Source organism: Euprymna scolopes, chromosome 36 (assembly GCF_053919585.1).
Source record: "Euprymna scolopes isolate OS-2025 chromosome 36, ASM5391958v1, whole genome shotgun sequence".
In the NCBI taxonomy this organism is placed as follows: domain Eukaryota; kingdom Metazoa; phylum Mollusca; class Cephalopoda; order Sepiida; family Sepiolidae; genus Euprymna; species Euprymna scolopes.
Genome location: NC_136517.1, coordinates 14,498,243 through 14,510,802, shown reverse-complemented (window position 1 = coordinate 14,510,802; position 12,560 = coordinate 14,498,243). Strand labels below are relative to the sequence as shown.

The 12,560-nt window shown below is 34.2% G+C and overlaps 1 protein-coding gene across 8 annotated transcripts in view; it reads right to left on the bottom strand.

Annotated features, from left to right (window-relative positions):
• The window catches only part of LOC145260350 (uncharacterized), a 359,041-nt gene that overhangs the window by 108,408 nt on the left and 238,073 nt on the right, over nucleotides 1–12,560 (bottom strand). For all 8 annotated transcript variants that reach the window (XM_080118276.1, XM_080118279.1, XM_080118282.1 and 5 more), the window contains exon 3: nucleotides 1,782–1,954. In XM_080118276.1, the coding sequence (XP_079974402.1) occupies nucleotides 1,782–1,954 (173 nt within the window). The remainder of the gene's footprint in view (nucleotides 1–1,781; nucleotides 1,955–12,560) is intronic.

The window sequence follows — 12,560 nt, the reverse complement described above, 5'->3', positions numbered from 1 at the left end:
AGGAATTAATGTTTTTGGCCAATTTTTCGATATTTGTTGTGGGAGATATCAAGCTTAAAAATGATACCAATATCATGAAAATCCGTTGCCTCTGTCAAAAGTTTTAGGCAGACATACATACATTTAAACAGAAAGGTTATATTTATATTATAGACTAGCGAGGGGTACCCAGCGTTGCCCGGGTGTTTGGAGGTGTGTGTGGAAACTCCTGGGGGGGGGGGGGTTAAATAAAATAAAAAATGTTTTGGTAGGTAAGTATGAGGATCGAACCCGAACCCTAGACGCAAAGTTGTAAATTAAAGTGTGAAAAAAAAAAACATGCGACTTTAACCACCGCGACATGCTGACAGAAACACGTTTGAATTTATTTAATAACTTAAATTAGCAGGTGCACGTTTTAATGACTTAATGAGGTCAACTTTTGACTGCGGGGTAGCATTTAATTTAGTGCGGGAATGCTTTTTTTTTTTTTGCCCCAAGACGTTGGGGGTAGGGGAAAACATAGGAAAAGGCCTAACCTACATGCAGCGAGCAAAAACTGTTGAATATTTATCTTCCCGAAGTCGAGCAAATTAAATAGACAGGCGAGCTTCGTTGTTAACTCTGAGATATTACGATTTACATGTGATATAAAAAGTTTTAAAAAGTTGTTAGGCGACCGACCACTTCTCTGAAAAAAGCCTTTTTTGGACATACACAAAAAGCGAACATACATTTTCGCTTTTATATATATATATAGACTAGCGGTGTGTGTATGGGGGGGAGGGGGTAAATAATAACCCTGAAACGATGTTAAAAAAATCGGAAAAACCAAAACCCAAACAAAAAACAGTGAAAAAAAAAACGCTGTGTGTATAGGGGGGGGGGGTAAATTAAAGAATAAGCGAAGTAAAAAAAGAAAAAAAAAACATTGCCCGAGTGTTTAAAGATGTAAAAGGAAAAAAAATTAGTTTTGGTCGGGAGGTGGGATTGAACCCGGAAGCCTTGACGCGGAGGTGACACAAATGCCAACCACTTAACCGTCTAGGCCAGGAGTAAAAGGAATTTATTAGAGTGTCAAAATAAGGCTTATAAAGCGAGTGAAAGAGGTTTGATTGACAGATAGCCGCTAAATGAGGTCATCGCAGGCGCGTTACGAGATGACGTAGCAGTATTTTATTTAATGCGGGACAGCTTTTTGGGGTTTGTTTACTTTGTTTCAATGCGGGTCAGTTTTCGCTTCCCCAAGATGATGGTGGGGAGGAAACCGGCTCCCCAAATGAAAGGGGATTAGCAATTGTTTGATATAAGGAGTTTAGCCCTAAATTGATCAAAGCTGATTGCTTGTGGACGTTCCCGACGCGATGCCGAGAACACCGTGTTCGCTTTGAATTAATTTCGCTTTTTATACAAAAAAGCCGAATCAACATGTAAGAAGCCAAAATAGCAATAATTTTGTAAAAGTCGCAGTAAGTAAATCTAGACGCTACACACGTTGTCAAATCGTAGATATTATTATATAGGGGGGTATATAAACAGTTCTAAGCGATAGTAACGACCCCGGGAGCGTGTACGAAAGAAGCCTTTGCGAGACATACACGAAATGGTCACACACATTTTGCCTTTTATATATATAGATAATAATGTAATATTTTTAATGATAATAAATATACATTCTTAATATTATTATAAGAAATTGTAATATCCTAATACTTTTATGAAGAAACTCACAAGTTGGTAAATTCACGACGAGGTATTAACCATCTCAACACACAAAAACAAATAACAATAAAAAAGGGTACCTGTTGAATCCAGACGAGTGAGAGTTGATTTCTTGGATCCGCTGACTCCTTTCACAGAATTTACATGAGCAATGGAAGGTTTCTTTGGTAAAGGAGGTCGAGGTTTGGCCGGCAAGGGTGGCCGTGGTTTTGAGGGTAGAGTTGGACTTGACTTGTGCCTATAAGGGCTAGGTCTGAAAAACAATCAATAATAATCATTAGTAATTAGTACATTATCAGATATCTATATTTTAAAGATTTATTTTCTTATACTGATATACAAAATTTAAATAATAACTAGTAGAACCCGTGGAAATTCCACTGAATGAGTAATATATTTAGTCAACAAATGCTTCGATAAAGCTAATTTTTTTTTATATAGCAAAGAAAATTAGCTTTTTGGACAGAAAAAACAATAACACACAACAAATATGAGTTTATTAACATTTCTATTAAAATACTGTTCATTGTATTTTAAACATAGAACTGACCCAAATGAGATAAATTAATAAATACTCAGTAAGTAATATTATGCTACATAGTTCAATACAAATAATAAAATCACATCGTAAGAGAAAATCTTTAATGTTTTCCTTTAGTCCAGCACCAGTTGGCAAACAATGTTTCTTTTTTTACCCTGTTTTTTTCGAATTTTTCATTTTTTTATGTAACATTTCATTGACTTTTTTCTTTGGTAAAAAATTGCTGCACTAAGAGTTCCTTTCTTACACCATTATAACAATGATCATACATTATTATAATGTTATTCGAAAATAAGGTTACACCAAAAGGAAGTCACTCTCATATTCTTGTCCAGGATTACCAGATTGGCCTTTTTAAAGCCAAATTTTGCGAATTTGGCTTGTTTTGAAGCAGTTTGGCCTTCAAAAATTGCATTTGGCCTCTTTCAAAAAGTAATGCATGAACTAAGGAAGAAACAAGCAGAATATATATATATATATATATATATGCACATCATAGCAAGATATGACTATTTACATAAAGAATAAAATGTATATATATATATATATATATATATATATATATATATATATATGATTAGTTTTTTTGGAAAAAGAATTCCAGCAGAGTGCTCAATTAAAAGGAAAATCCAAATTTTAAGAGCGTACTTATATTTTGTGTACAGAAAGTTGTTAGTTGAGACAGGTCATTGGTACCGTCGGTTTCAAGCCCGATAATAAGGCCCGTTTAAGGTATCCTTATCGACGAATATTGGCTGAAGAGAGCTCGATAAGGATACCTTAAACGGGCCTTATTATCGGGCTTGAAACCGACGGTACCAATGACCTGTCTCAACTAACAACTTTCTGTACACAAAATATAAATATATATATATATATATATATATATATATATATATATAGTAATTTATAAAATATATATGGCGATTAAGCTACACTGAATATTCGGCGTTTCATCCACTCTAGGATTCGTCAGGCTTATGCGCGAATTTTGTGGTTGTTTATCGTTTTTATATGGTCCTCTTCTGTTGAGGATTTTAGTTAGCCAATCAGCTTTCTAGTATCCACCGCGCCCCTTCCTATCAGCCAATGGGCATGCATTTTATTGAACAAAGGATCTGTTTTAAAACTAGTTTAGTGGTTTACGGCAGACATTTTTATATATATATATATATATATAAATATACATATAAAAAAAAAGAAAGAAAATGTCTGCCTTAAACCACTAAACTAGTTTTAAAACAGATCCTTTGTTCGATAAAATGCATGCCCATTGGCTGATAGGAAGGGGTGCGGTGGATACTAGAAAGCTGATTGGCTAACTAAAATCCTCAACAGAAGAGGACCATATAAAACGATAAACAACCACAGAATTCGCACATAAGCCTGACGAATCCTAGAGTGGATGAAACGCCAAATATTCAGTGTAGCTTAATCACCATATATATTTTATAAATTACTAACTAGGTCTACCTACGTATTGAGCACTTTTGAAGTAAATACTTAAAGTTTACGCATAAAACTATATTTTCGTATATTAATTTTATGTGAGTAAATGAAGTAGTTATATATATATATATATATATATATATATATTTTAATCTTTATGTAAATACAGTCAAATCTTACTACGATGTGTAGACTGTTTCAATCATATTTGATTTCATCAGGCAAGAAAAATTAAAATACAAAAATTAAAAAGATTCTAGACCTTTTCAAATTTTGAGCAGAGAAATATTGCCATGACTGGCAATAAGCAAAAATGAAAGTTCTTATGGGTTTAAATTAATTACAAAAATCAAGTTTCTGTTAAAAGAAGGAGGAAGTGTTAAAAGGGTAGTTTTAGGGAAAGGTTAGAGAAAGTGGTAAGAAGGAGGGGGTAATATAATAATATAGAGAGGGTCTCTCTCTCTTTCTCTCTCTCTCTCTCTATATATATATATATAGACAAGAACAGGAAAAGCCATTAGTAAACATTTGTTGCACATTAACTATGCCATAAATAATCAAATGGTGGAAATATGAGACAATATTTGAGTAACGACACCCTCCCTCTCTCTATCTGTGCCTAAATCTAAATGTAAATTCTGTGAATAACGCTTCTTTCTTAGCACTGTTCGCCTGTGGAATTCTGTTCCACTGGCATGCTTTCCAGTTAACTACAACATGGCCATTTTCAAATCGAATGCAAAGAAATTTCCACCACTAACGATCACTATGCTGTTGTTTCGGTGACCACCGCATACTCATTAATCTTTATCCTTGAGTGGTCTTCAGGCCTTGATAAATGGTGACTCCCTCGTAAAGAAAAAGAAAACATAACACAGAAGGAGGCCATCAGTTGAGATGAGAACATGAAAGAAATTAAATTGTAAATGATGATTTCAAAATGAGGGGCTGAAAACTGAAATCAAAAGAAAAGGCACTGAAAAAGAGGGGGAGGGGTGTGGATATTTCACAAAGCAATTAATTTATTCAAGTAGAGGCAGATAAAAATATTTTTATGAAATCAGAAAAATAAGGAGAATAATGAAAAAAAATAGGAAAAAGAAAAGAAATTTTTAAAAAATGGTGAAAAGAAAGAATGGAAAAAGGAAAAAGAAAAAGAGAAAAGTTTAACATTAAGGAGGGGAAAGAGGGAAAAGAAAAAAAAGGAGAAAAATGGAAGCGGGAAGGGGGAAAAAACTAAAGAAAAAGAAAAAAGTAAAGAAAAAAGTAAAGAAAAAAGCAAAGAAAAAAAAAAGGATAAATAAAAGGAACAAAAACAGCCAAAAGAAGAGAAAAAAAAGTTTGTTTTTTTGCTACAAAAATCATTTGTAAAAGTTTGGAGTTGTTTCACTGCAATAGTTGTAATACATGAGCCAAAACAGGCACAGAATATTGCAAAAGTTTGATTTTCATAAATAAAGGCTTAACGAGATTTGGGCGATTGTCCAAGAAAGATGGAGAAAGATGGTAGATTATTTAGGTCATGTGCCGTTGTTAGAATACAGATTTGCATTTAAAAAATTTCTTGTCATGGACAAATTTGTTCTGCTTGACTGACAAGAACATTTATTACATAATGACCTGCGCTTCATTCATTGAACAAATTGCTGGACCGCTCCTCCCTCTCCTCACTTAATTATTGAAAGAGAGATTATTAACATCTTCACCCCCCCCTCCCCACCCATGCGGTTAGGCAAACAATTCAAAACACACACACACACAGCAAGGAGCATGTACCAGAAAGGACGGCGGGAAATAAGTTGGTTGGCTGTTTTTTATTTTACGGCATATCAACCCTTTTTCAGGTTATTTAATGTCAAATCCAGTCATTTTGGTAAAAGTGTTTTTATGCTTCAAGTTCTTTATATCTTTAAATATTTATTCATGGCGTTTGGTTTGATTGTTTTGTAGAGGAAAATTGATGTTTTTTTGGCTTTGCAGAACATGATTGAATTTTGCTAAGAGAGTTTTATCGTTATTTCCATGGCCAGTGCTCGTCTGAGCTCCAATCTCTGCCCCCCTCGCCAATCTTTCATGATAAACACCCGTCTAGCTGAAACCACTGTCAATAATTTTCCCCAATCTTTATCTGTGCCTAAATCAAAACGTAGATTCCATGAACAAAGTTTCTTTCTTAGAAGTGCACGCCTGTGGAACTCTCTTCTGTTTGCCTGTTTCCCACCTGATTACAACTTGGATGTCTTCAAGTCCAACATAAACAAATTCCTGATGAACCTCCCCCTTAAGTAAGACACTTTATCAAAACTAATACTAACGATTACTACGATACTATCCCATTGATTACTGTACACGCAATAATCCTTATTCCGGGCCTTGATAAGTGGTGACCTCCGTGTAAAGAAAAAAAAAAAAAAGGAAAAAAAAAAAAAAAGGGAGAAAAACAATAACATCAATGTTTGGTGCATTTTAGATCCACAAGATTTGGTAGTATCAGTTCGAAATAAGTCATATACCATCCACTATAACGATGTAATTTATACAGTTACTTAACTAGTAAACGGGGCTTTTTTAAACCTGACATAATGATATCGGACAAGAAGGAAACGGTAGCAACCTTAGCTGAAGTCAGTGTCCTTCATGATGCTGGCTTAAACCTGAGAGCCGAGAGGGAGAATATAATGAAATACCAAGGTTTTATGTACAGCATGAAAAGAAACTGGAATCGTAGGAAGATCTCAATCATTCCAGTAATTATAAAAAAGGATTTCAAAAACGACCTGGCGAATATTCCCAGTGAACCAAGCGCAAGAGAAATACAAATAATAGTACTTAAAGGTATGGTTATAATCTTAAAAAGATCTCTCGGTTTGAATGTCTGAAATAGCAGATGAATGTTTGGCATCGAGTAAAATGTCAGAATCTCCAGCAAAAACAAAATAAAATAAAATTTAAAAAAAAAAAAGACACACAAGAAGGGGGTCACATACTTTTATTAATATAGGTATTACTCATGTAGGAAGAATCAAGAGTGATGACCTCATTGTCTGGGACAATAAAAAAAAGGGGGCTGTCTGACATAAAAAAAGGGCCTTTTAACAGATGGTTCTATTTGGGGTACTGGAAACAAACATAGGAGCCTAGATGCTTTCAGAGAAAGAAGATGCCTGAAAATAAATGGTGGTGGTGGGGGGCAAGTAGTTGTATTTGGAATTATAAAAAAAAAGGAGGAAAGATATGGAATTGAAGGAAAGGGCTGTTTCTTTTAGTAAACCTCCTAGATGAAAATGGGAATCGTGAAGCACTGAGGGGGGGGGGAATGGCTAAATAACTGTAGATTTTGTCAAGAGGAAACCCTGCTGACATTCCTTTCTTAGATTGAAATCGTTGGAACTTTTAGACTCACATTCTATCTCAAGCGAATCCTTACCAAAAAAAGTTTAGAGGCACAGAAAAATGTAGTTAGACCATAAATTCTTAGATTTACACAAAAACACACACACACACACACACACACTAGCAAGGAGACCCAACGTTGCCCAGGATTGAATGATGATCAATGAATATTTCCCACTTCCATATTTTTATTATCAGTGAAATCATCCATTTTTCAATCAAATCGATTGATTGGCTGCTCTAGTCGGGGATCCATTGTGGTGCATCAGGAGGAAGCTTCACATGCCTCCCCGCAGTGACTTAGTCCACAGTTGTAGTCTACAGTGCACTGTAGAGAACCTGCTGTTGATTTTATTAAATTATTTTTTTATATATAATGGTTTGAATTAAAGTCAAGTATCATGGCGCAATTGTGCTTTAAACATTCATTTCGAACACTCCTGTCATATCAAAGAAGCTACTGTTGATTTTATATGCCTAGTCTTACAGCTTGTGCAGTAATGAAACTTTTCAAATGCATTTGTGATGTTAGGCTGTGTAAGGTACTAACTTTGGTCAAAATCGCCTGTTCTTTCTTTCATTGGATTATTTCGATTATCGATACTTATCAAATACATTCCGATAAAAAAACTTATCTAAGAATACTTTCAGACACATAAAGCACCTTTGTGTGAAATTTCATAAAAATCGGTCCAGCTGTTTTCGAGTCCATAAGGAATGAACTCATACACAGACAAAGTTCCTTTTATAAAATAGTAGAGATATATTGATTTATGTATGTACATAAAATTTTATCTATTTTCAGTATTTACTTCAACAGTGCTTAGTACGTGTGTAGATCTAGGTAGTAAGTTTTGAAAATGCATAACAATTAAGTTACACAGAATTTTTCACGTTTCTATCCTTGTAAGGATTCGTCAGGCTATTGCATGGGATTGATGTTATATAAAAACACACGGTGACATCAATTTCATGAATGCCTGATGAATCCTCCTGAGGATGAAACGCGGGAAATTCTGTGTAGCTTAATTGTCATGTTCTCAAAGCACACATATATATATATATATATATATATATATATATATATCTGAAGAAATAAAAAGATGGAGACCTGACCAACAACGAAGTATGGTTTTGACTGTTTGTAACATGTAAAGATTGTGTTTGAATATGTTTTTTTTCTCCATAGAATTGTCTGAAGAGTTTGCTGCATTCAAAAATACAGTGATAACATATTTTTACTTTTTGTTGAAGATTGCTAACGAATCAGATCTGTAACATGTACTCTTCTGAGAAAATAAAAGGTGTTTTCAAAAATTGTGAATTCAACTTAAAGTATATATATATATATATATATATATATATATATATATATATATATATTTATTTATTTATTTTTTTTTACACGGTGGTCACCACTTATATATATATATAAGATTTGTTGTTGGCATTTTTCTAACAATATTAACAATTTCAAAACACTTATTTTATCTTTTTTTTTTTTTTGCTACCTTAGCGGTTTATTAAAAAGCTATAAGCCTCTTTTTGTTATGCACACACACACACACACACACACACACACACACACACACACACACACACACATGTATATATATTGTTTTTAAAAAATATAATTATCCACTGACACATGTATCGTCTACGACTCATCAGAGTGGCTGAATTTAGCGAGATTAGAAATCAGGACCCCATGGTAAGAAGCCTAAACTTCTACCACTGGACCATCTTGCACGACTGGTCCAGTGGTAGGAGTTAGGGTTTCTTAACATGGGGTCCCGATTTCGAATCTCGTTAGATCTAGCCACTCTGATGAATCGTAGACGACAAAACATGTGTCAATGGATAATTATATTTTAAAAACAATATATATGCCGCTCCCCATGTGGAGGTACCAAACTGGTAAAAGGGAAAATTATTCCCAACTCGCATTTAGGTAAAAATGCATTTTCGTATAAATAATTGAATTCATTCAAAACGTGTCGCAAAAACAAATAACATCTCTCTTTCTCTCTATATATATATACATACATAAAAATATAATCGCCCTTATATTTTATGGGACATATTTATTTATTTTTATTATTAAATATTATTACGTGCATAAAAGTATACCTATGGACATGCAGGTTTCTAGCTTTAAGCCGTCATCAGCATAGCTTAGGATCAAACTCATGACATCAGTATCCGTCGTCATCACAATCATATATATATATATATATATATATATATATATATATATATATATATATATGTCAAAGAATGAGAGTTCATATAGAAACGTTTTAATTTGAATAAAATAAAATACGCATCAAGTGCGCTTGAAAGCCAAATAAGCCAAGTTCAAACAATTCAAAATACAATCGCTAGAAACAACGCGCGGCTCTTTACAAATATACTTCTTGCTCCAAAGTTACAACATGGCAAGGAAGAAGAAAAGAAAAACACACTGAATATGGAGGATACCTCTGAAATATATTTGTGATAAATTTCAAACAAGTAAAATATTTGTTTATTTTCCTAATATTACGTTGTATTTGGCTTTCAAGCGCGCTTGATACGTATTTTATTTTATACATATACATGTATACATATAAGGAGCATTTCAAAAGTAATGCTTCCTATTTTTGTTATCCTGCTTGAATGGATGTCGAGGAGATTGCAAATTGCAGTTATGCATCCATCACCTCATTTCAATTGTTCTACTCCTGTCCTCGTAGCTCTTCAACTTTTGGGGCAAAAAAGAAAATAGGAGGCTTTACTTTTGAAACATGCTTCATATGCACGTATGTCGGAAGTAGAGCATACCAAGTTGCTACATGCTTTCACTTAATAACTTTTGGAAAAGTAAAAATCATCCCTTCAGAATTGAATAGTAAGGTGGACACTCAAACCCTGGTTGTGCAACTAGTTGGAGATTGTATAACCCTTGCTTCACTGCACAGGTATACTTACATGGGGTATCCATTGTATCTAGAGATTGAAAGGAGGCCGTTATATCTTAGAAACGACCGTATGCCAAATACTTGTTCATCTTGGAACTGATATAAATAATGCTGTGATTTTATCTCAACCTACTCTCTCTAAATAAATGACGCAGCAGGGCTACCCGATGTTGTCTCGGACAAAAGTGTAACATAACTTCCATTAAAACTTTTTTTTATTTCTTTATCTCTTTTTTTTTTATTATTTTTTTTTTTTTCATTTTCACTTTAAACAAGGCACAGTACCACTTCGGTGTAGGGGACTACTATCTGGGATATAAATTGCAGGGATACTGTGTAGGGGAGTTGAGCAGCAAGATGTCTGTTTACATAACACTTGAACTTCTGCATGTCAGTACAGTCAGGGAAGCAGGAACCCAGAAATGAATTCCAAAGTTCTGGGGAAGAAACTATTAGAGTAGAAGGCTTTCTGGCACCTGGGAATCTCTCCTGTGTAGGGGTGGGATTTTGCTGCGTGTCAGATTTGTCGAGGTATTTATGTTACGTCTCAGGGGTACAAGGGCTTGTAGTTTGTCAGAGCACCCACCATTAAAATACTTGTAAAACAGGTAGAGGGATGCAACATTTCGTTGATGGCACATAGGTTGAAACCTAGCTGACAGTGTGGGACCTATCCAGTTGGCGACTCTCTTTGATCCAAAACTGGAGCAGAACATGTTAGGAGGGGGTCAGTTTTCAAGACATTTTATGTATTAATCTTTCCCCCTTACCCAATTTCCTTCTCCCTACCTTCTTTCTTCTCTGCCAAGCCCATTCCTCTCTCTGGAGACACACATATACAGACAACACCTTTATATAGATATAGGATCAGCCAACGTAAAAGACGTAACTCCTTGATAAAAAAAAAAAAATCAGTTACTTCTCTTTAATTAGTATATAAAATGTCTTGGAAACCGACCCTTTCTGGCACGTTCTGCTCCAGTTTAGGACTAAAGAATGATTAATCATCCTGGACAATGCCGATCAAGAAAATATAAAATTTGTGGGTGTTTCTTTTGTACTTTTTAAGTTTTAGATGGACATACAAATACACATAGAAAATTGACCTTTATAGAATAGATAATTATCTGTGGACATGTGTTTCACAGTTTTAGAATTCATCAGCGTGGCTGAATCTAGCAAAATTTGAAACCGTAACCCCCAGTGGCTAGATCATGAAAGCTCACTAATATATATATATATATATATATATATATATATATATATATATATATATATATATATATATACATACACACACACACATCACTTATATAAATGTTGTCATTTTTGTTGCTTTTGCATTTAAACATATTCAAATATCTTTTTATTTGAAAACATTTACCTAAATGCTAAGGAGGGAAAATTTCCTTTTAACCAGTGTGATGCCCTCATATGGGGGAGCATCTATATTTATGAAATACGGGCACCAGACTTCAATCATTGGGATTGTGGTTTTGAATTTCACTAGATTCAGCAATGGCTGATGGATATTTATTTATATCTCTCGTATAGTGAGAAATGCGACACAAGGGTTAGAAAGTAGGATTGAAGTTGAAGAGTCAGCACCCCCAAGGAGGAGCACTCTGAGCTACAAAAGTGCCTGGGCAGCCCTGGTGGCATTTCCTAGTAAGGATGCCTCAGGCGATTAGCTTGAAACTAACCCCTTCTCAAAGAGAGAAAACAAACCCCTTTTCAAAGAGAGCAGACCTAAAACTGCACAGGACCAGTATCATATTGCAATCGACAGGAAAAAGTGATTTCAGAAATAGCACATACCAAGGGAACAAGTCCAGAGGTGAAAGCGAGATGTAAAATGGCGAAACACGTGTCTGTGAATTCTATTGATAATTTTCGGTTGTTCAAAGTTTGAACAACAACCTTTTTTGCTCTGCATAAGTTTGGGATCTGACCAGAATGTCATTCGCAAGGTGATAGACTGTCGTGGTTATATTTCCAGCAAGGTTTAAACTAATGTATACACCTGACTGTACTATTTGCTTACAATATCTGGTATTCTGAAAAAGTCACCTGTCTAAATACTGACCAAGCTCAATATTGTTTTCAGGGAAAGGAGTGAAAGAGAATAAAACAAAGGAGTACAAGAGAAATAGGGCCCAAAAACAGAATAAAAATGTATGGGAAACCACAAAAATGGAATTTGTAGGTGTAGAAAAGATGAAATTAATGTTTTGTGAAAATTTGAAAACTGAATACAAAAAATATTTTTAATGAACATTCAAAAATATTTGGCATTCCAGAATAACACCCAAAGTTTGTAGAATAGTGTTAGTTCAGAATTGGTAGCAGATTTAAATAAAAAAAAAATTCGCTTTGCTTAAAAAATAAGTAATCAAATAAGTGTTTAACCCCCCCCCCCCAACAAAAAAAAAAAAACAGGAAAAGTTTTGTACAAAATTTCATTTTAAATATTTTTTTACGTAAAAAATAAGTATTTTAGATAATTATTTTGATTT